The sequence below is a fragment of the Aquarana catesbeiana genome, linkage group LG04, assembly GCF_042186555.1.
Source record: "Aquarana catesbeiana isolate 2022-GZ linkage group LG04, ASM4218655v1, whole genome shotgun sequence".
Taxonomy (NCBI): domain Eukaryota; kingdom Metazoa; phylum Chordata; class Amphibia; order Anura; family Ranidae; genus Aquarana; species Aquarana catesbeiana.
This window is the reverse complement of record NC_133327.1, coordinates 590,063,265-590,087,925: the sequence shown is the minus strand read 5'-3', so window position 1 is coordinate 590,087,925 and position 24,661 is coordinate 590,063,265. Positions and strand designations below refer to the sequence as shown.

The 24,661-nt window shown below is 42.3% G+C and overlaps 1 protein-coding gene across 2 annotated transcripts in view; it reads left to right on the top strand.

Moving 5' to 3' along the window:
• CFAP61 (cilia and flagella associated protein 61) overlaps positions 1 to 24,661 on the top strand; it is a 494,837-nt gene that overhangs the window by 362,426 nt on the left and 107,750 nt on the right. For both annotated transcript variants that reach the window (XM_073628153.1, XM_073628152.1), the window contains exon 25: positions 6,668 to 6,873. In XM_073628153.1, coding sequence (XP_073484254.1) covers positions 6,668 to 6,873 — 206 coding nt within the window. The remainder of the gene's footprint in view (positions 1 to 6,667; positions 6,874 to 24,661) is intronic.

The following is a 24,661-nucleotide window of genomic DNA, read 5'->3' as shown; positions in this document are numbered from 1 at the left end:
GCAGCCTCTTGGTGATGCATACATGAACATCCTTAAAAGAGCAAAAAGGTCTGCCGTGTCCACAGGAAGATTTCCGCAGCCAATGGTCTTCCACCAACGTCTGTATGTGTGAATACGCTCGCATGAGCGTATTACAGCAAAACTGACACTGGGGGACATCTGACAACATACATTAATAAAAATTTTCACAACATCATCCTGCTAGAGTTCCTGTCTCTGTTTCTCCTACTCAGTTGTCATATGTGGGAACTTTTAAAACATACACTATGCATATACTTACAACACATATAGAACATACATACCCACCAATGCTGTATCCTGGCCTAGGCCAACAAGGCCCAGGCCTAGGGCAGCACTTTGCAGGGGGGCACCACGGAAAGAGTCCCCGCCGGCTTGCAATACACTGTTAGTGTAGCACCAGTCTTATGGGGCGGACTGGGTTGAGAGGCAAATTAGTCTAGCGCCCCCATAAAGCGGCCTCACTGCTTCCGGTATGCGGGCGGCTGGCATTCCGCAAGGGGGGAGGGTGCCGCTTCTAATTTTGACTGTCCTATTATCCTGGAACACAAACCTTCCTCACTATGCTATCTGTTTTCTGCTGCACCATTGGCATGGTTATATCTTCTTAGTCCTCACCATAAAATTTCCAGAAATTTGTGTTTAAAGTAGAACTATAGGTAACACTTTTTTTTTCATTTTGGATAGAGTAAGGGAGGGTTATAACCCCTGTCAGTTTATTTTTTACCATCCCTGTCCCATTGTAGAGATTTCCCTTCACCTCCTGCCCCATAGCCAAACAGGAAGAGAGAGGAAATCTATGCAAATTAAGGAAATCCATTGCCCCCCCAGGCCCTCAGAACTAGTGTCCCCACCCGAAAATTTCAGGGCGGATCTTAAACAGCAAGGGGTGTGGCATTGACAGGAAGGGGTGGGTCATATTTAAATTAGGGGGTGCCGGAGTTTAATCAGGCCTAGGGCAGCACAAAACCTAAATACACTACTGATACACACTGCATACTGTGATATGGCAGGGGGTATTGCTCAAGTGTAGAGCATCCTAGTGAGTTCAGTCCAATCCAAAAATACAGTTTCGAGGCTCGGTGACACACTTTTATTTAAAGTGAAAGAAAAGTTCAAATAGTTGCCCGCACAGGGGTTTCCACCATTGCTTCAAATATGAAAGAAAACAGTAGCAAGCTTCCTGGCATCTTATCACAACCTCTTCTCAGGTTTTTTGCCTTGTTCCTCCAGACTGGCTAACAGCTCTCTTTGCACACACCCTGTATACTCAAACCCTCATTCTCAGGGCCTCTGTCTGTTCCATCACAGACTACACCTGGCCTGTGCCAACATGCAGAGCTCTGGCTTCCCACTTACAGCCTCATGGACCCCTCAGGAGGGCGAAGACCTGCACTGTTGTCAGGTCCAAGATTATAAGAGCTGTGAATACCTGTCCACACACCCTGCTGGTCTCCTACAAAACCTGGAAACAGGATTACAGGCTTCTTCCCTACCAAAGCTGCTTGAAGCCTCTGGACTCCGGATCTTGATCCAAAAAATAGAAAATCCAGAGAAAACCGAAAGACTCGTTTTCTACAATCTGAACTGAACTTCTGGAGTTCCTCACTCTGCATTTGTGATAACCTTTTATCACCTTTGTCTATTCTATCCAGTGGCAGGGCCTCACACTTTCATATTACACTTACATACACACTGCATACACAAACACGTATTCTTTGCTGGCATCTTTAGTTCCTAATGTCTCCGCTGCTGCCAATAGAAACCTGGTGGGGCACCCCCCCCCCCCCCCCCACACACAGCTCCTCCTCCTCTCCCTAGGGCGACTCGACTTGACTTTGACTTGTCACTAATGACTTGCGACTTGACTTTGACTTGGGCTATTTGACTTGCAATGACTTGGCGCCACCAGTTCTGTGTCTTGGCCTAGGCAAAAGCCGCCCCCCCCCCCCCCACAAAAGAAAGCTCCCCCGAGTCCCGGCTTCGGGGTAGATCAGTATTTTGACTTAATTTGTGACTTGACCAAAATAAATGACTTGAGCAGTCATTGAGCAGGGACTCGACTTGACTTGCTTTTCGCCACAGTAACTTGGGACTTGCTTATGACTTGAAGGTTAAGACTTGAGACTTGCTTATGACTTGCACATGTGTGACTTACTCCCATCACTGGTATGAGGTTCTTCCACATTACAACTGTAATACTAAGAGCAGGTTCAATGAAAGGCCAAATAAATTTAATTTGGTCCTCCTCTGCTAGAATTGTTAGATCTGTCAAAAAGTATATATATATAGGTTCTTCAAAAAGTTTCTGCACTTTTTTAACTCTATTATATATACTGTATATACAGTGGATATAAAAAGTCTACACACCCCTGTTAAAATGTCAGATTTCTGTGATGTAAAAAAATGAGACGAATCATTTCACAACTTTTTCCACCTTTAATGTGACCTATAAACTGTACAGCTAAGTTGAAAAAACAAAGTGAAATATTTTAGGTGGAGGGAAATAAAAATAAAATAATATGGTTGCATAAGTGTGCACACCCTTAAACTAATACTTTGTTGAAGCACCTTTTGATTTTATTACAGCACTCAGTCTTTTTGGGTATGAGTCTATCAGTATGGCACACCTTGACTTGGCAATATCTGCCCACTCTTTGCAAAAACACTACCATACTGTCAGATTGCGAGGGCATCTCCTGTGCACAGCCATCTTCAGATCACCCCACAGATTTTCAGTGGGATTCAGGTCTGAGCTCTGGCTGGGCCATTCCAAAACTTTAATCTTCTTCTGGTGAAGCCATTCCTTTGTTGATTTGGATGTATGCTTTGGGTTGTTGTTATGCTGAAAGATGAAGTTCCTCTTCATGTTCAGCTTTCTAGCAGAAGCCTGAAGGTTTTGTGACAATAGTTACTGGTATTTGGAACTGTTCATAATTCCCTTTACCTTGACTAAGGTCCCTGTTCAAGCTGAAGAAAAACAGCCCCAAAGCATGATGCTGCCAACACCATGCTTCACGGTGGGTATGGTGTTCTTTTGGTGATGTGCAGTGTTGTTTTTGCGCCAAACATATCTTTTGGAATTATGGCCAAAAAGTTCAACCTGCGTCTCAACAGACCATAACACATTTTCCCACATGCTTTTGGGAGACTTCAGAATTTAGCCAGGCTTGGATGTTTTTCTTGGTAAGAAAAGGCTTCCGTCTTGCCACTCTACCCCATAGCCCAGACATATGAAGAATACGGGAGATTGTTGTCACATGTACCACAGAGCCAGTACTTGTCAGGATTCCTGCAGCTCCTGTAATGTTGCTGTAGGCCTTTTGGCAGCCTCCCTGACCATATATATATCTATATCTATATCTATATCTATATAGATATAGATATAGATATAGATATATATATATAAAAGTGCACCAACTTTTTGAAGACCCCACGTGTACTGTGTGTGTGTGTATGTATATACAGTGCTTTGCAAAAGTATTCACCCCCTTGGCTTTTTACCTATTTTGTTACATTACAGCCCTTAGTTCAATATTGTTTTAATCTGAATTATATGTGATGGATCAGAACACAATAGTCTACGTTGGTGAAGTAAAATTAGAAAAATATTTACATAAAACTATTTTTCAGAAATAAAAAACTGATAATTGGCATGTGCGTATGTATTCACCCCCTTTGTTATGAAGCCCATAAAAAGCTCTGGTGCAACCAATTACCTTCAGAAGTCACATAATTAGTGAAATGATGTCCACCTGTGTGCAATCTAAGTGTCACATGATCTGTCATTACATATACACACCTTTTTGAAAGGCCCCAGAGGCTGAAACACCTAAGCAAGAGGCACCACTAACCAAACACTGCCATGAAGACCAAGGAACTCTCCAAACAAGTAAGGGACAATGTTGTTGAGAAGTACAAGTCAGGGTTAGGTTATAAAAAAATATCCAAATCTTTGATGAGCTTTAAGAGCACCATCAAATCTATCATAACCAAATGGAAAGAACATGGCACAACAGCAAACCTGCCAAGAGACGGCCACACACCAAAACTCATGGACCGGGCAAGGAGGGCATTAATCAGAGAGGCAGCACAGAGACCTAAGGTAACCCTGGAGGAGCTGCAGAGTTCCACAGCAGAGACTGGAGTATCTGTACATAGGACAACAATAAGCCGTACGCTCCATAGAGTTGGGCTTTGGTGGCCAAAAGAAAGCCATTACTTTCAGCAAAAAACAAAATGGCATGTTTTGAGTTTGCAAAAAGGCATGTGGGAGACTCCCAAAATGTATGGAGGAAGGTTCACTGGTCCGATGAGACTAAAATTGAACTTTTTGGCCATCAAAGAAAACGCTATGTCTGGCGCAAACCCAACACATCACATCACCCAAAGAACACCATCCCCGCACTGAAACATGGTGGTGGCAGCATCATGCTGTGGGGATGTTTTTCAGCAGGTGGGACCGGGAAACTGGTTAGAGTTGAGGGAAAGCTGGATGGTGCTAAATACAGGGATATTCTTGAGCAAAACCTGTACCACTCTGTGTGTGATTTGAGGCTAGGATGGAGGTTCACTTTCCAGCAAGACAATAACCCTAAACACACTGCTAAAGCAACATTTGAGTGGTTTAAGGGCAAACCTAGACCTCAATCCAATAGAAAATCTGTGGTCAGACTTAAAGATTGCTGTTCACAAGCACAAACCATCCAACTTCAAGAAGCTGGAGCAGTTTTGCAAGGAGGAATGGGTAAAAATCCCAGTGGTAAGATGTGGCAAGCTCATAGAGACTTATCCAAAGCGACTTGGAGCTGCGATAGCCACAAAAGGTGGCTCTACAAAGTATTAAGACCCCTTTCACACTGGGGCATTTTTCAGGCGCTTTAGCGTCAAAAAAAGCACCTGTAAAGCACCTGAAAGAAGCCTCATCTGCAATCCCAATGTGAAAGCCCGAGCCCTTTCACACTGCCAGCGCCCAATAAACGCTGGTAAAGCGCCGCTTAAGCCCCTTTTCCAACTGGGGCGTTTTACAGGTGTCTTTCGGGCGCTGGCAGTTTGAAAGGGCTCGGGCCATCGGCGCACCCAGCCAGGTAGCAAAAACACGAAAGTGCTGCAAAAAAGCTGCTTGCAGGACTTTTTCTGACGCCCTGCCAGTGCAGCGCCCCAGTGTGAAAGCACTCGGGCTTTCACATTGGGATTGCAGATGAGGCTTCTTTCAGGCGCTTTACAGGCGCTTTTTTTAATGCTAAAGCGTCTGAAAAAGGCCCCAGTGTGAAAGGGGTCTAACTTTAGGGGAGTGAATAGTTATGCACATTGACTTTTTCTGTTATTTTGTCTTATGTGTTGTTTGCTTCACAATAATAAAAAAAATCATCTTCAAAGTTGTGGGCAAGTTCTGTAAATTAAATGAAAGATGCCAGGGGGTGAATACCCCAAGGCACTGTATTTACAGTATATCTATATATACTATGTGTATATATATATATATATATATATATATATATATATATATATATATATATATATATAATCTCAAGGTCAAGCAGCAAGGTCTAGAATAGACACAGATGAATCTGTAGTGGAATTACACCTGGACAGTTTGGAACAGTCTGAAGTTGCCAATAATCGTTTTAGATCAGCTTTCAAAGCACTTCATAGTAAGACTCCAAAGTCCACAGAGCTGTGAGGCCATGGTGCGGAGAATTCTGATGGTACTTTATAGACCTTAGACTGGTTAGAAATTTTATGGAATACTACAGACCACATCAGACACTCTTGTAATGACTGATTGTGCTGCAATTACCAGAATTACATCAACTCTATGCAAAAGAAATAAAAGTCCCACTTTGTTCAGAGTTCTTTTGTGTTAATTCCTTTGTGCCCCACAGTTATTTCAATATCATACATGTGCCCCCCCATGTGAACTCACCAGTCACACCAAACTTTCACCTTGTTGTTTGACCCATAACCAGTAGGTCAAACTGTGCCCTCCCCTTTAAGGTGCCTATGGATACCAGGAGGCTCAATACACTCTTCGGCTGGAATCATGCATGGTCTTTTATCTTCCATAATTTCTCAATTTTCTTTGACCTTTGATGTTATTTCCAAAGGTACCAGAACTTTTCCTATATATTGCTCTTTAACCTTTTCCACAATAGGTGTTCAGAAGTAAACTAAATTCATAGTTCTTTCCGCTTAAAATATAATTAATTTTAGTAAAAACAATTTAAAAAATGTACTCACAATATGGTATGCACAACTCTGGTGCACTACAGATAAAATCATGTACACTTCCCCCTTAAGAAGAATAAGGCTCAGCAACCATGCTCTGGGCAAAAACTCTTTACTTTCGGATCCAATATGATGACGTTATTAGCTCCACCCTAAAACGTTGCATCACGCACACGTGACTTCCTCAGAAGGTATTTTCCTTGCCCTGAGATAAGAGCTAAGCTGAGGTTATCTGCTGAACACATAGGATACAAACATGCATGTTTATATGATCTGACTACCATCTCAAATCTATATTTTTCAAATTAAAATTTTACCATGGCTTCAGCTTTTTGATAGTAGAGATAAACTGTACATATATTACTATAGAACGTTGAAACGTATATAATTTATTACCAATGCATGCTATGACTTTTTTTAGGGACAAGAAATAGTAACGGGAAAAGCAGCGAATGGTGATTACTTCCGGCTGCACATCAATCAATACAATATGGTAGAAACCATAACGTGTCTGTCTTTGAAACCTTTTCCTGCATCCAACATTATATGCTTGTATGGACAGCATGAACGACTGCTGAACAATCTGTGTTCTAGATTTCAAGAAGGACTCATCAAAGACCTCTACAGGTAAACGTTTAAATGGTAATACGTAAACATATCTACCGTACAGAAAATCCACACAGCTCTATACAAATACTGTACATGTTATTGGAGGCACCTTTGTTTTTCTAGGGATGAGTCCTTAAAATGGTTATATATAAATATACAGTATATACTGTAAGAAGCATATACATACGATTGCAGGCACTTTTGCCTTACATATTCCAGACAGCAGAGTCAGACTCAACGGTTCATTCAATTTTTATAGAAGATCTAAAAGAAAAACATTATTTTTTAAATTTTGGATAGTGAGAGTTATAATGCCTGCCATTTTTTTTTCTTTTTTGGCCATCTGTATCTCATTGGGGAGATTTACCTTCACTTTCTGTCCTAAAGCCAAAACAGGTTGTGTTAGGTAATCCTTCCAATGGGAATCCCTTGTTGTTCCTAAAGTGACCAGAACTAGTGTCCCCATGGAGAGATTTTCCCTCTATTCCTGTTCTGGTGACTGGTGACAATCCAAGATTTGGGATTTTTTTCACTTTCACTCTCGGTGATAACCATTACCAGGGCAAATGGAGAGGATAATTCTCAACAAAGACAGCAATAAAAACGGACAGGGGTTCTAACCCCTCCCCGCTCTATCCAAGACTAAAAATTGTTTTTACCTTTAGTTCTACTTTAATCCAAACAAACCTTTTTTTCTTGAATTGTTTTAAGGTGTTTATTTTATTTTTTGTAATGACTACATAGATACAACTGCAGACACATTAACAGTTGTGTCGAGGTTACATGGAGCCTGAAGGTAAAAGTAGTCATTGCACTAACATTCATATACCCAGCCTTGCACAACATACATACACCCACACTGCTTTTTCCCTTTAGCAAACAGCAAGATATACACTTTAACTTTGTACTAGAATGAAAGGCAGATATATATTTATTAATGCACTCTTAAGAACTACAATAATAATCATGATGGTAAAGAATCAGACAACTGGACAGTACAGGTGTACACCCAGGGTTGCCATATCTTAGATTTTTTTTTGGGACAGGTCCTACTTATATAGAATATTTTACATTTTAGAAGTGCTGAATTCACTGATAAATCTGTGTATAAGGGGGAGCAGCATTTTTTCAATTGAGAAGAATGAGTCTTGGCTTGAAAGAGAATGAGGCTAAACATAGTGTGAGTATAAATAGAAGGAATGACGTCATTGAGAATGCCCAAGATACAGAACTGAGGGGTCTTTGGGTCCTGAAGGCCCAAATGGGATTCCAATACCTTGAACAACTATTTGTGAACAAGTCCAAAACATGTGTAACACATCTGCTGATGCAGCACTATACCTGGGACATTTAGCACAAGTTCCAAGTCCCATATGAAATTACTTGGATGGTGTATAATGAAGATGATGAATGAATTTGAACTATGTGAGCTTGTTCGCAGTACTGATATCAGAAAGTCAGGTACCAGTAACTTCGTCCCATCCATCCTTCATAAGATCAGGTATACACTGGAGCCATTTCTTGTGAATGTTCTCAAACAAATGGATCAGATCCGTTGTCTTGCAAGCATTCATAGAACTTTGTGGTGAGTTGGATGTGATCTGAACTATATGAATGTCTAAATGAGACGTGGACTTTTCCACTTTCAATGCCCCAAGTGGAGTCTTAATAGTGGAATGTAGTAGAAGGTATTTGAAGGAAAAATTGGTATGAATCTGTTTTTTTTTCCTCAAGTGTCTCAAAGGATAAAAAAAGCTTTTAGCAAACAGCTAAGCTAGATGGATAATACCTATATTTTTTGTTTTACTTTAGTCAGCAGGGAGATTGAGCTTTTCAGATAGCAGAGCTAAGGCTCCTTGCACACTACCATTTTTTAGCTCCTAGAAGCTGTTATTAGCATTTGTTCCTGCTCCTAGAAGCTAAATAGTGTTATCCTATGTGTTCATGCACACTACTTTAGGCTATTAGCATTTTTTGAGCTTCAGCATCTAGGAGCAGAAAAAACAATGTTTTCGTAGAGTTTTTATTGGGACATTTTTCCAGCAGAAAAAAAAACACTAAACGCTACTAAAGCACTCCTGACCGCTTTATTTGAGTGTTTTTTTTTTTTTCTTCATGTACTGTAAAAATGCTAATAAAATGCTAACACTCGTAAAAGCTACTAAAACGGTACTGCAAGCCGACATTTTTCATCCAGCATTTTTTTCTAGCGTTTTTTGAGCTTATAAAAAATGCTAGTGTGCATGGAGCCTTCACCACTTACGGACCACCCGCCGTCGTTTTACGTTGCTACTTTGAAGAGGGATATCATTGTTATGGCAGCAGCTAGATGCCATAACACCGGTCCCCTCTTCTTCAGTGGGTGGTTCGCTTTCAGATAAAAGTGGTCCCTGATGCAGATTCGCCGCAAGATCACTTTTATCGACGGTGGGAGTGGGCCCCCCCTCCCGCCGCGCTCCGGTGTCTTCCGCCGCTTACCGGAGCCGTCGGTAGTGGCAGAGGCGATCGGATCCTTCTTCCTGTTGGACATGGAGATAAGTGAGGGGAAGATGGCCCCCACCCGTCTCCGTACCACTGCAGGGCGGAAGCGACGTCAAAACTTCACTTCCGCCCATAGCTCTTAAAGAAACATTTAAAAAAAAATTTAAATGACATTTAATTTATTTTTATTTTGTTACATTTTAGTGTAAATATGAGATCTAAGGTCTTTTTGATCCCAGATCTCATATTTAAGAGGTCCTGTCATGCTTTTTTTCTATTACAAGGGATGTTTACATTCCTTGTAATAGGAATAAAAGTGACACAATTTTTTTTTTTTTTTTAAATAAAAAATAAAAGGTAAAATAAATAAGAAAAAAAAAATTAAATGCCGCCCGTCCCGCTGAGCTCGCACGCAGAAGTGAACTCATACATGAGTAGCGCCCGCATATGAAAACGGTGTTCAAACCACATATGTGAGATATTGCCGTGATCGTTAGAGCGAGAGTAATAATTCTAGCCCTAGACCTCCTCAGTAACTCAAATTATGCAACCTGTAGAATTTTTTTTAAGCGTCGCATATGGAGATTTTTAAGGGTAAAAGTTTGTCGCCATTCCACGAGCGGGCGCAATTTTGAAGCGTGACATGTTGGGTATGAATTTACTCGGCGTAACATTACACAATATAAAAAAAAAAAAAAATTGGTCTAACTTTAGTGTTATCTTATTTTTTAATTAAAAAAAATGTATTTTTTCCAAAAAAAAGTGCGCTTGTAAGAACTATGCACAAATACAGTGTGACATAAAGTGTTGCAATTACCGCCATTTTATTTTCTAGGGTGTTAGAAAAAAATATATATAATGTTTGGGGCTTCTAACTAGTTTTCTAGCAAAAAAAAAATGTTTTTAACTTGTAAACACTATATCTCAGAAAGAGGCTCGGTCCTTGATGGGGTTGTAAACCTTAGTGTTTTTTCACCTTAGTGCATCCTATGCATTAAGGTGAAAAAACACTAGGCATGTGCAATTCGTTTCGTTCCAAATTCGTTTTTTAACGAATTTCGACAAATTCGTTAATTCGGGAATATCCGAATTAACGAAAACCCGTTTAACTAATTTTTTCCGAATATTCGTAAATTCGATAAAGTTGGACATTCGTAAATTCAGGCATTCGTACATTCGCAATTTATGAATGTACGTTCGTACATTCGTACATTAGTAAATTAGTGAATTCGTAAATTTGTAAATTCGAAAATTCGGAAATCTGAAACAATAGTTAACTAATAATAACTTAACTATTAGTAATTACTAGTAACTTTTAAATTATAGGTATTGTAATTTCCTTTCAAATTTGGCTGTTAGTGAACGTAACACATACAAATTTATCCAAAGTTATGAATGATCCGAAAAAACGTAATGGAATGTAATAATAATAAATAACAATAATAATAACAACGTTTTATTATTATTATTTATTATTAATTTGTTCCGTTCCATTTGTTTAGATGCAGCATTTGTTTTGGATAATTCGTAACTTCGGATAAATTCTTATTTGTTACGTTCACTGACAGTCAAATTTGAAAGGAAATTACAATACCTATAATTTAATAGTTAGTTACTATTTCAGATTTTTGAATTTTCGAGTTTTTGGATTTTCAAACTTAGAATTTACAAATTTCCGAATTTTCTAATTTACAAATGTACGATTTAACGAATTTACGAATGTACGAATTTACGAATGTACAAATGTAAAATGTACGAATGTACGAATGAACGAATGTTCGAATTTACGAATGTACGAACGTACGAATGAACGCATTTACGAATTTAGGAATGAACGAATTTACGAATCACGATCATAACGAATGACCCGAAAAACGAAAAAAATAATAAACTAATGAAACGAAAACGAAAATGAACGAATTTTTTTGGCTGTGCACATGTCTAAAAAACACCTGACAGTGACCGGCCCCCCAGCCACCCCGTTTTACTTACCTGAGCCCTGGAACTTGACCCGGCGGGGACGCGCTGTCTCTCTGCAGGGGGGTTCTCGGCTGTTGATTGGATTGATTGATAGCAGCGCAGCCATTGCCTCCTGCTGCTGTCAATCAAATCCAATGACGTGGGTAGCTGGGGGGCGGGGCTGAGTCATACATTCGGCGTCTAAGGATGCCAAATGCTGGATTCGGGAGCACGCCCACAAGGTCACCCCCTTGGGAGAGCGCTTCTCCTAGGGGGTTATCTGATGTGGGGAGGAGCTGCGAGAGCCGTTGGGGGACCCCAGAAGACCAGGTTCGGGGCCACTCTATGCAAAACGAGCTGCACAGTGGAGGAAAGTATGATATGTTTGTTATTTAAAAAAAAAAACCCTTACAATCACTTTAAGTGGTTAAAGTGTAAAGTAAACCCCCATATCGTTTTCAGCCAAGGAAGATGCCATCTTTGCCTCTTTTTAATCTACAGCAGTAACAAACAAATGGCCCCTGATGCCATGATCCTGCACATGTAATCCGTTATGACACCAGCCATTGGATGGTTTGACAGTTTGGTTGAGAGCAAACCAGTGGGAGTGTTACATTTTCGGCACGTGCCTTGAATTAAACTGTTTTATGGATGGGTAAACTTCCGCTTTAAAGTCTGACTCAGCAGGTAGGCCACTGCTTCCACACAGTGAGCAAGGGTCCTTCTCTGCAGCATGATGGAAGGGGATAGGCTTTACTACTGTGATGGAATGTACTTAGCTGATATAACCTGAAAGCTCACCTGAAAAAGGGCTTAAAATTCAGTTTTACTTTTGGATAAATGAATCTGTATTTCTAGAAATTGAACTTGTCCAGTGTTGTCTAAATGGTTTAGTTAAGGCTACACTGGAGTAGTCCTAGACTCAGTGGCAGCTGGTGCTGTATATTTTTTGAGGGGGCGTGGCAAACAAGACCATTTTTGAAGCCAATTAGAGCCCATCCTTTTTTTTAAGCCAATTAGAGCCTCTGGCTCTAATCACGTGCTTCTTAAAAAAAAAAAAAAAAAATCCCCATTGGAATCTATGTATCCTGCGCCCTGCATGTAGATTAGGGGCTGGACGCATGGATTAGGGGGTCGCTGCCCCCATATGGACTGGTCGCCACTGCCTAGATATTCTGAGCGCCTTCCATGCTGCATTTGAGCTAGTGGCTAGCCATAATAATCGACTTTGTTGCCTACCATACACTCAATTTTTGCTACTATGAAGCATTTTTCTAGACAAATTGATTTGTTGTTTGTGCCTAAATGAAAGTGGAAATTATTTTTGGGTAAAAAAGTTTTGCTTTAAATTATTTTCATTTCTATTCTGCTCTGAATGCATCATGGCTAAAAGCATCTAAAATACAGTAAAGAAGAGCAAGAGCATCTCTCAGCATTCGAAAACATGTTCATTCCAAAGCACTTGAGAACTAGAGCTGCCCAAGAGTACATTAACTGTGTATATAATTAAGCTACATAATAATTTACTCTGCGTGTACAGTATACGAGTAAAAAATGACCCTGAGCCACCATCTCTACTAAATGTAAAGAAGGATACAGTTCATTTTGTGGCAGAAAAAAGCATTCAGAACTAAAGCAGAACTCGAGGCAGTCAGTCTTGTGATTTACACACTTCCAATACACTGTATGGCCAGGCAGGTGATACCACTATTTTCTATTTCAGTTCTGCTGCTATCTACCTACCCCTGTCATCCTCATCCTCATGTTCATCACACCTGGAACCCCACTGCAACCTTGTTAACACCTTACCCCCTGTCATCCTCATCCTCCCACCTGGCACCCCACTGCAACCTTGCTAACAACCTACCCCCTGTCATCCTCATCACACCTGGTATCCCACTGCAACTTTGATAACACCCCACCCCCTGTCATCCTCACCTTCCTCATACCTGGCACCCCACTGCAACCTTGCTAACACCCTACCCCCTGTCACCCTCAGCACACCTTGCACCCCATTGCAAACTTGCTAACAACCTACCCCCTATCATCCTCATCACACCTGGCACCCCAATGCCACCTTACTAACACCCTACCCCCCTCATCCTTATTACAATAAGAAATGGCTGCACCTCATGTGGGCTCCATGTAAAGTTTATTGAAATATGAAGATATCCAAAATGACACCAGAGGACACCAGCAGTGGTCAAGGTTGACGCGTTTCACACAACAGAAATGTGCTTAATCGTGTGCATAATGATTAAGCACTTTTCTGTTGAGTGAAACGTGTCTACCTTGACCACTACTGATGTCCTCTGGTGTCATTTTGGATATTTTCATATTCCAATAAACTTTACTTGGAGCCCACATGAGGTGCAGCCGTTTTTTATTTTGACATTTTACCACGGAGGCAAGCCGGGGCTAGCATTCACGTGTGTTCTAGTGCAAAGCAGCTTATGGACAAGGGTCTCTTCCCCACAAATGTGTTGTGGCAGGTAAGGTGATCTGTGGACGGGGGCTTATTGAACAATAAAGATGCCACCCCAGGTGAATGAGTAAAGTGTTACTAAACCCACAACAGTCAAATTAGTCTTTATATACAGGAAAGCATGCTTGTTGTACACACCGTGGAACCTGCGCATTGTGTAAAAAGGCTGTTTGATCCTGTCTTCTCTGATCCTCCCCTTCTTCCACAGACTCCAAAAAATAACCTGATATTTGCAGAGTCTATGGAGTGTTCAGTTAGGTGTGTATTGCTAGAGAGTTTTTTTTTCTTGGGAGGGTGCATGTGATCAGCACAGGGCCAATTAGCACTGTCCAGACACAGAGTCAGGGGTCTTGAAGCCTAAATCGTGGGAGAAATGAAAACTCTTTCTACAATCTATCTGCACACACTGGTACAAGTCACAAGATTGCTCTAATTGCTATATACAGCTGATAAAAAAGCTGATATTATTCAGTTTATATTTACTAAAACTATTGCATTTCCATGTACTGTGTACTGTGTGAGACCAGATCTAGTGAATGCAAGTATAAACAGAAAAGATATTCTCCTGCTCTAGGGCCTTAGTATTGGTGGTAGTATTTCTTGATGGTGTATGTGTAAAGTAATCAAGCATGCCTGCTGCCTAGGCCAACTAAGGGAAGTCCGAAATGCTATATAAAAAAGGAAAAGGAAGGCGCGTGGCCTGATGCATGAATCGTTAAAAAAGGAGTTTATTACAAACAAAATAGATATATACACAGAGAAATACTTCGTATTCATACATATGAATAAAAATGTTAAACACTTGGTAGATTGATATAAAGTTATATCCATACAGGGGATAATCAAATGATTGGCCAATGATTGGCCCCTGTATGGATATCACCTTATATCAATCTACCAAGTCTTTACAATTGCTCATGTTAGTTCAGCTTTATATATTTTTGTGTAGCCCATTCCAGTGCCTCTCCAGCTCTAATGGTGACCTCCAGAGTTAGGGACACCTGACATCCTTCTGTGTAGAGTGGATGAGGCATGGTGGGTGCAATGTAATGTAGATTAATGGGCGCCAGACACTTCTTGCGTGCAAAGAGATTTATTGTCTCTTAAACAGAACAAGGTTGCAAACAAAGGTTGCAATGAACTCTTTCACTTCCTCCACAATCTCCTCTTTCGATCTTCACTCAACTGAGCTCCCAGTCTATCACTTAGATCCGCTGATCCACTGCCACTGGATCTCCTGAGCTCTTGCAATCTTCTCACTGAGTATTTTCCTCAAGCGTCACCCCCACGTCCCTGCTGGGTCCCTAGCTTGGCACTCAGATACTTCTCAAGCATCACCCCACTGGTCTGCTTGGTCAATGGCTTGGCACACAAGACTGCTCTGCAAGCGTCACATCCACTGGCTGGGTCCCTGGCTTGACACCTGCTGAAGTTATCCAGTTCTTTACCGTCCCCAGTTGGTGAGAATATTACTCTAGTACTTACTTCAGCTACTCACGATGGACCCCAGTAACAAGGTGGATGGTCCCTTAGTGGCGACAGCTTCCCCTCTACCTCCGACCACGACACATTCTCCGGCCGGCAGAACCGCCACTTTTGGTTGGACTGCAAGCCGCAGTCCCAACTCTGCACATCCATTCAGAAAGTCGTCCAGGTGGCACAGAACTCTAATCAACTGACCTCACCCAAATAGGCTCTCCCAGCAGGCCAAGGGACCCAAGAAGATCCCTGCCCATTGGCTGAGATACCCCATCTATTCCTAATCTGTCCTTGCAATGCCCTTGTCTTATCTAATGTCACCAGATACCCAGGCATCTAGTGACAGAAGAGAGAAGTGCAGCAATTCCAGAATTAGGGTGTAAGAAATTGATCTTCTATCAATTGGCCAAGGCAACTATACCTGGCAGGTAAACTTACTAGCAACCCTGCCTAAACATCAGGGTGCTATGTCTGTAAAGGTGAACTAATCCTTTAATGATGCAATACTGAATCTGTGTTATCTTCACATGCACATAAAATTAATTTGATTCAACAGACTTCCAACAGGAGTTGTTAAAGCTATAGTTGCATCGCTGTATAGCTAAGATCTTGCCGTAGTGGTAAAATAATACACTCAAAGCCCTGGTCACCTTAGCCAGCCCCCAGGGCCATCTTAATGAGCGGGCACCCCTTGTCCCATTGTAAACATTTACTACTCTGCTTTGCTAAGTCGATCGAGTCAGCAGGAGTGTCAGCAGTGCGGAGGAGGCTGCCTGTAACACTCCCCTGCCATTTATTTAAGTTAGGCTGTCCCTCAGGAATCTTCACTATCTCCTGAGACAGCCGGAGTTGGTGGGTGGAGTCGGGGGTGTGGCTGCCTCCTCCACTCCTCCCAAAGACTCATTCACTCAAGCTGAGGAGGAGAGACCACAGCAGCACAGGAATGTTTGTATCCAGGAATACTGTAAGTGACTGACTGAGCACATTGTCACTGCATACAGCTCTAACCTGACACTATTTCACCCTATACTATCCAAACCTACCATTATACCACATATACTACCCATATCTACCACTATACTACACTACACTACCCACATCTGCCACTATACCTCCCTATACTACCCACATCTACAACTTTACTGCCCTATACTACCCACATCTACCACTATATTGCCCTATACTACCCACATCTGCCACTATACCTCTGTATACTACCCACATCTACCACTATACTGCCCTATACTACCCACATCTACCACTATGCTGTCCTATACTACCCACATCTACCACTATACTGCCCTACACTATCCACATCTGCCACTATACCTCTCCATACTACCCACATCTACAACTATACCACCCACATCTGCCACTATACCTCCCTATACTACCCACATCTACCACTATACTGTCCTACACTACCTACATCTGCCACTATACTTCCCTATACTACCCACATCTACATCTTTACTGCCCTATACTACCCACATCTGCCACTATGCCTCCCTATACTACCCACATCTACCACTATACTGCCCTACACTACCCACATCTACCACTATACTGCCCTACACTACCCACATCTACCACTATACCTCCCTATACTACCCACATCTACCACTATACTGCCCTATACTTCCCTCATCTACCACTATACTGCCTTATACTACCCACATCTGTCACTATACCTCCCTATACTACCCACATCTACCACTATACTGCCCTATACTACCCACATCTACCACTATACTGCCCTACACTACCCACATCTGTCACTATACCTCTCTATACTACACACATCTACAACTATACTGACCTATACTACCCACATCTGCAACTATACCTCCCTATACTACCCACATCTATAACTATACTGCCCTATACTACCCACATATGCCACTATACCTCCCTATACTACCCACATCTACCACTATACTGCTCTATACTACCCACATCTACCACTATACCTCCCTATACTACCCACATCTGCCACTATACCTCTCTCTATACTACCCACATCTGCCACTATACCTACTATACTACCCACATCTGCCACTATACTACCCACATCTACCACTATACCTCCCTATACAACCCCCATCTACCACTATACCACCTATACTACCCACATCTACCACTATACTGCCCTACACTACCCACATCTGCCACTATACCTCCCTATACTACCTACATCTACCATTATACTGCCATATACTACCCACATCTACCACTATACCTCCCTATACTATCCACATCTACTGCCCTATACTACCCACATCTACCACTATACTGCCCTATACTACCCACATCTGCCACTATACTGCCCTATACTACCCACATCTGCCACTATACTGCCCTATACTACCCACATCTGCCACTATACCTCCCTATTCTACCCACATCTACCACTATACTGCCCTATACTACCCACATATGCCACTATACCTCCCTATACTACCCACATCTACCACTATACTGCCCTATACTACCCTCATCTACCACTATACTGCCCTATACTACCCACATCTGCCACTATACCTCCCTATACTACCCACATCTGCCACTATACCTCCCTATACTACCCACATCTGCCACTATACCTCCCTATACTACCCACATCCGCCACTATACCTCCCTCTACTACCCACATCTACCACTATACTGCCCTATACTACCCACATCTACCACTATACCTCCCTTTACTACCCAAATTTGCCACTAAACCTCTCTATACTACCCACATCTGCCAGTATACCTCCCTATACTACTCACTTCTGCCACTATACTACCCACATCTACCACTATACCTCCCTATACTACCCACATCTACCACTATACCACCTATACTACCCACATCTTCCACTATACCCATCTATACTACCCACATTTGCCACTATACCTTCCTATACTACCCACTTCTGCCACTATACTACCCACATCTACCACTATACCACCCCACACTACCCACATCTACCACTATACCACCCTATACTACCCACATCTACCACTGTACTGCCCTCTACTACCCACATCTACCACTATATTACCCTATACTACCCACATCTACCACTATGCCTCCCTATACTACCCACATCTACCACTATACTGCCCTCTACTACCCACATTTACCACTATACTGTTTTCTTTTTCGCATAGAGTAAATTCCCCTGAAGAAGACCTTTATCCATACAGGTCGAAACGTGTAAGGATATCATGTGAAACTCTGCATATGTTTATGGCATTTTTAATATGTACTGAATTTTTATATGTGGTTTTCCCATACTGACGAGATGTTTTTATATGTAAGGATCTGAATCGCTTTTTACAACTCCCAACTGCCCTTTACCCCTTTCTTTTGATACCATTATATAAATAAAGAATTTAATTTTTAACCCTGTCATTGTCATTTCGATTTGAATAACTACTTAGCTGCTAAAAAACCCTTTGAGGGATCTTCTATTCAATTATACTACCCACATCTACCACTATACTGCCCTATACTACCCTCATCTGCCACTATACTGCCCTATACTACCCACATCTACCACTATACCTCCCTATACTACCCAAATTTGCCACTATACCTCTCTATACTACCCACATCTACCACTATACTGCACTATACTACCCACATGTACCACTATACTGCCCTATACTACCCACATCTGCCACTATACCTCCCTATACTACCCACATCTACCACTATACTGCCCTATATTACCCACATCTACCACTATACTGACCTATAGTACCCAGACCTGCCACTATACCTCCTTATACTTCCCACATCTGCCACAATACCTCCCTGTACTACTCACATCTACCACTATACTGCCCTATACTACCCACATCTACCACTATACCTCCCTATACTACCCAAATTTGCCACTATACCTCTCTGTACTACCCACATCTACTACTGCCCTATACCCACATGCACCACTGTACTGTCCTATACTACCCATATCTACCACTATATCTCCCTATACTACCCACATCTACCACTATACTACCCTATACTACCCACATCTACCACTATACTGCCCTATACTACCCACATCTGCCACTATACCTCCCTATTCTACCCACATCTACCACTATACCTCCCTATACTACCCACATCTACCACTATACCTCCCTATACTACCCATATCTGCCACTATACCTCCCTATACTACCCACATCTGCCACTATACCTCTCTATACTACCCACATCTACCACTGTACTGCCCTCTACTACCCACATCTACCACTATATTGCCCTATACTACCCACATCTACCACTATGCCTCCCTATACTACCCACATCTACCACTATACTGCCCTCTACTACCCACATCTACCACTATAGTGCCCTATACTACCCACATTTACCACTATACTGTTTTCTTTTTCGCATAGAGTAAATTCCCCTGAAGAAGACCTTTATCCATACAGGTCAAAACGCGTAGGGATATCATGTGAAACTCTGCATATGTTTATGGCATTTTTAATATGTACTGAATTTTTATATGTGGTTTTCCCATACTGACGAGATGTTTTTATATGTAAGGATCTGAATTGCTTTTTACAACTCCCAACTGCCCTTTACCCCTTTCTTTTGATACCATTATATAAATAAAGAATTTAATTTTTAACCCTGTCATTGTCATTTCGATTTGAATAACTACTTAGCTGCTAAAAAACCCTTTGAGGGATCTTCTATTCAATTATACTACCCCCATCTACCACTATACTGCCCTATACTACCCACATCTGCCACTATACCTCCCTATACTACCCACATCTGCCACTATACCTCCCTGTACTACCCACATCTACCACTATACTGCCCTATACTACCCACATCTACCACTATACCGCCCTATACTACCCACATCTACCACTATACCTCCCTATACTACCCAAATTTGCCACTATACCTCTCTATACTACCCACATCTACCACTATACTGCACTATACTACCCACATGTACCACTATACTGCCCTATACTACCCACATCTGCCACTATACCTCCCTATACTACCCACATCTACCACTATACTGCCCTATATTACCCACATCTACCACTATACTGACCTATAGTACCCAGACCTGCCACTATACCTCCTTATACTTCCCACATCTGCCACAATACCTCCCTGTACTACTCACATCTACCACTATACTGCCCTATACTACCCACATCTACCACTATACCTCCCTATACTACCCAAATTTGCCACTATACCTCTCTGTACTACCCACATCTACTACTGCCCTATACCCACATGCACCACTGTACTGTCCTATACTACCCACATCTACCACTATATCTCCCTATACTACCCACATCTACCACTATACTGCCCTATACTACCCACATCTGCCACTATACCTCCCTATTCTACCCACATCTACCACTATACCTCCCTATACTACCCACATCTACCACTATACCTCCCTATACTACCCATATCTGCCACTATACCTCCCTATACTACCCACATCTGCCACTATACCTCTCTATACTACCCACATCTGCCACTATACCTCCCTATACTACCCACATCTGGCACTATACTACCCACATCTACCACTATACCTCCCTATACTACCCACATCTACCACTATACCACATATACTACCCATATCTGCCACTATACCACCCTATACTACCCACATCTGTCACTATACCACCCTGTACTACTCACATCTGCCACTATACCACCTATACTACCCAAATCTGTCACTATACCACCCCCCTATACTACCCAAACCTTCCACTATACTGCCCTATACTAGGGATGAGCTTCGAGTTCGAGACGCCGAACAGCGAACAATTTGGGGTGTTCGCGGCAAATTCGAATTCAGCGGAACACCCTTTAAAAGTCTATGGGAGAAATCAAAAGTGCTAATTTTAAAGGCTTATATGCATGGTATTGTCATAAAAAGTGTTTAGGGACCTGGGTCCTGCCCCAGGGGACATGGATCAATGCAAAAAAAAGTTTTAAAAACGGCCGTTTTTTCAGGAGCAGTGATTTTAATAATGCTTAAAGTGAAACGATAAAAGTGTAATATCCCTTTAAATTTCATACCTGGGGGGGTGTCTATAGTATGCCTGTAAAGGGGCGCATGTTTCCCGTGTTTAGAACAGTCTGACAGCAAAATGACATTTCAAAGAAAAAAAAGTCATTTAAAACTACTCGCGGCCATTAATGAATTGCCGGTCCGACAATACACATAAAAGTTCATTGATAATTGATGTAATTAAATATTTAGGGATCCATATATCTAGATCCCCTGCGGACTATGTATCCCTCAATATAGATCCTCTCATTTCCACGGTTAAAAATAAAGTACGGGTTTGGTCCAAACTACCATTGGGAATCTGGGGTCGCATAAATTTAATCGAAATGATCTTACTCCCTAAAATACTGTATGTTCTCTGGCATACCCCAGTTTACTTACCCTTGAAACATTTCATATTATTAGAGTCCCTACTTAAGCCATTTGTGTGGGGTACCAACAGACACAAACTAGCATGGCAAACCCTCAAGAATCCGACTGACCTTGGTGGCACAGCTCTCCCCGACTTTAACCTATATTACATTGCAGCACAACTGTCACAGTTGTTCCATTTAGATAAAACAGACAGCGAGAGATTTCTCACGCTCCTATGTCCAAAGTGGGCACAACACACCAAGGACTCGATATATGCGATAGCATCGGGCTCGGGGGGGATGAAGCTAGGAGAAAATAGACATACTATGATATATCACTACAGGAAAATATGGGATTTAGCCGCCTCTAAACTTGAAATTCCACAGTTTAATGACTACACGCCGCTATGGCATAACAAGAACCTTCCCGAGTTTAATAAAATTCAAGACACATTTATATGGTCCGTGCAGGGAGTATTTTACCTACACCACTTATTAAAAGATGGACATCTCAAAACTTTTGATACACTTAAAGAAGAATTTACAATTCAGAACCAGATGTTCTTCAGATTTCTACAAATCCATCATGCGTCACATTCGCAATTTCCTGACTCCCTCCCGGGCCCCACACCTAATGTTCTTATGGCAGTAATTAAGAGCACAGACCCTCATAAATTGATCTCAGCTTTTTATAACATGCTCTCAACCCCTGTATCTACTAAAATAGCATATGATCTCAAACCAAGATGGGAAAGAGAGGTGGGACCAATAGAGGATGAGGAGTGGGGGGAGGCCTTGGAGTCCTGCAAAGCTGTGTCCCCCAAATTATCAGACCGACTGTCGCAGCTTTATATTCTTCACAGGGCATATCTTACACCCCTTAGAGTGGAAAGATATAACCGTACACAAACTACCACATGTCAGATGTGTGGGAGGGAGACAGGACTTTTTTCCATTTGATCAGGACATGCCCTAAGATTCAGGGCTTGTGGGAACAAATTGTGACATTTCTACACGACACAATGGGCTCACCCCTAGCTCTAGACCCAAAACAATGTCTTCTGGGTATAATTCCAGACACAATTGACAAATACACCAAAACATTTCTACATGAAACACTCTTTGCAGCAAGAAAGGTTATAGCCAAAAAATGGATGAGACAAGCGCCTCCTAAAATAGTGGAATGGAAGGTGGAAGTGAATAACACCTTGCCATATAAGAAATGCATATATATTAATAGAGGTTGCCCTACCAAGTACAATAAGATATGGGATCGTTGGCTTCAAGAATCTGCTACCTGTGTCTAACGCAACTAAATGGGTATAGAGTGATTTTTCGGATGGGTGTTTAGATGTGTAGTTTTACGTGTCAGAGGTATGCATCTTGAATATCTTCACACGATAAGTATTTTGTACTCAATATTGTATGTACTGAATTTACAACAAGTGATGTACTGTTACCATATTTATGCGTTAAAGCAATCATATTATGTATGCACCAGTTGATCAATAAAACCTTGTTTGATTAAAAAAGTTCATTGATAAAAACGGCATGGAAATTCCCCACAGGGGAACCCCGAACCAAAATAAAAAAAAATAAAATGACGTGGGGGGTCCCCCTAAATTCCATACCAGGCCCTTCAGGTCTGGTATGGATATTAAGGGGAACCCCAGCCAAAATTTTTTTTTAAAAATGGCGTGGGGTCCCCCCAATAATCCATACCAGACCCATATCCAAGCACGCAACCTGTCAGGCCGCAGGAAAAGAGGGGGGGACAAAAGAGCGCCCCCCCCAACTGTACCAGGCCACATGCCCTCAACATTAGGAGGGTGCTTTGGGGTAGCCCCCCAAAAGACCTTGTCCCCATGTGGATGAGGACAAGGGCCTCATCCCCTCAACCCTGGCCGGTGGTTGTGGGGGTCTGTGGGCGGGGGGGCTTATTGGAATCTGGAAGCCCCCTTTAACAAGGGGACCCCCAGATCCCGGCCCTCCCCCCTGTGTGAAATGGTAAGGGGGTACCTACCATTTCACTAAAAAAGTGTCAAAAATGTTAAAAATGACAAGAGAGTTTTTGACAATTCCTTTATTTAAATGCTCCTTCTTTCTTCTAACTTCTTTCTTCTTTCTTCTATCTTCCTTCGGTTTGTTCCTCCATCTTCTTCTTCTTCTGGTTCTTTTGGTTCTTCTGGTTCTTCCTCCAGTGTTCTCGTCCGGCATCTTCCTCCGCGGCATTGGCGTCTTCTTCCCTTCTTCTCCTTAGGCCGCTACGCATCCATGATGGCATGGAGGGAGGATCCCGCTGTGTGACGCTTCTCTCTTCATCTTCTTCTCTTCATCTTCTTGTCTTCTTCTTCTTTTCGGGCCGCTCCGCATCCATGATGGCATGGAGGGAGGCTCCCGCTGTGTGACGCTTCTCTTCTTCTGACGGTTCTTAAACAACGGGGGGCTGAGCCACCCCCTCTGATGCACGGGGACTTGACGGGGACTTCCTTGTGGCATTCCCCGTGATGTCAGAAGGGGGCGGGGTTACGTAACGGGCGACCCCGCCCCCCTCTGACGTCACGGGAATGCCACAGGGAAGTCCCGTCAAGTCCCCGTGCGTCAGAGGGGGGTGGGGTCACCGGGTGGCACCGCCTGCCCCCATTATTTAAGAAACGTCAAAAGAGGAGAAGCGTCACACAGTGGGAGCCTCCCTCCGTGCCATCATGGATGCGGAGCAGCCCGAAAAGAAGATGAAGAGAAGAAGATGAAGAGAGAAGCGTCACACAGCGGGAGCCTCCCTCCATGCCATCATGGATGCGGAGCGGCCCGATAAGAAGAAGGGGAGGAGACGCCGACGCCGCGGAGGAAAATGCCGGATGAGAACACCGGAGGAAGAACCAGAAGAAGAAGGAGGAAGAAACCGAAGGAAGATAGAAGAAAGACTAAAGAAGATAGAAGAAAGAAGAAGCATTTAAATAAAGGAATTGTCAAAA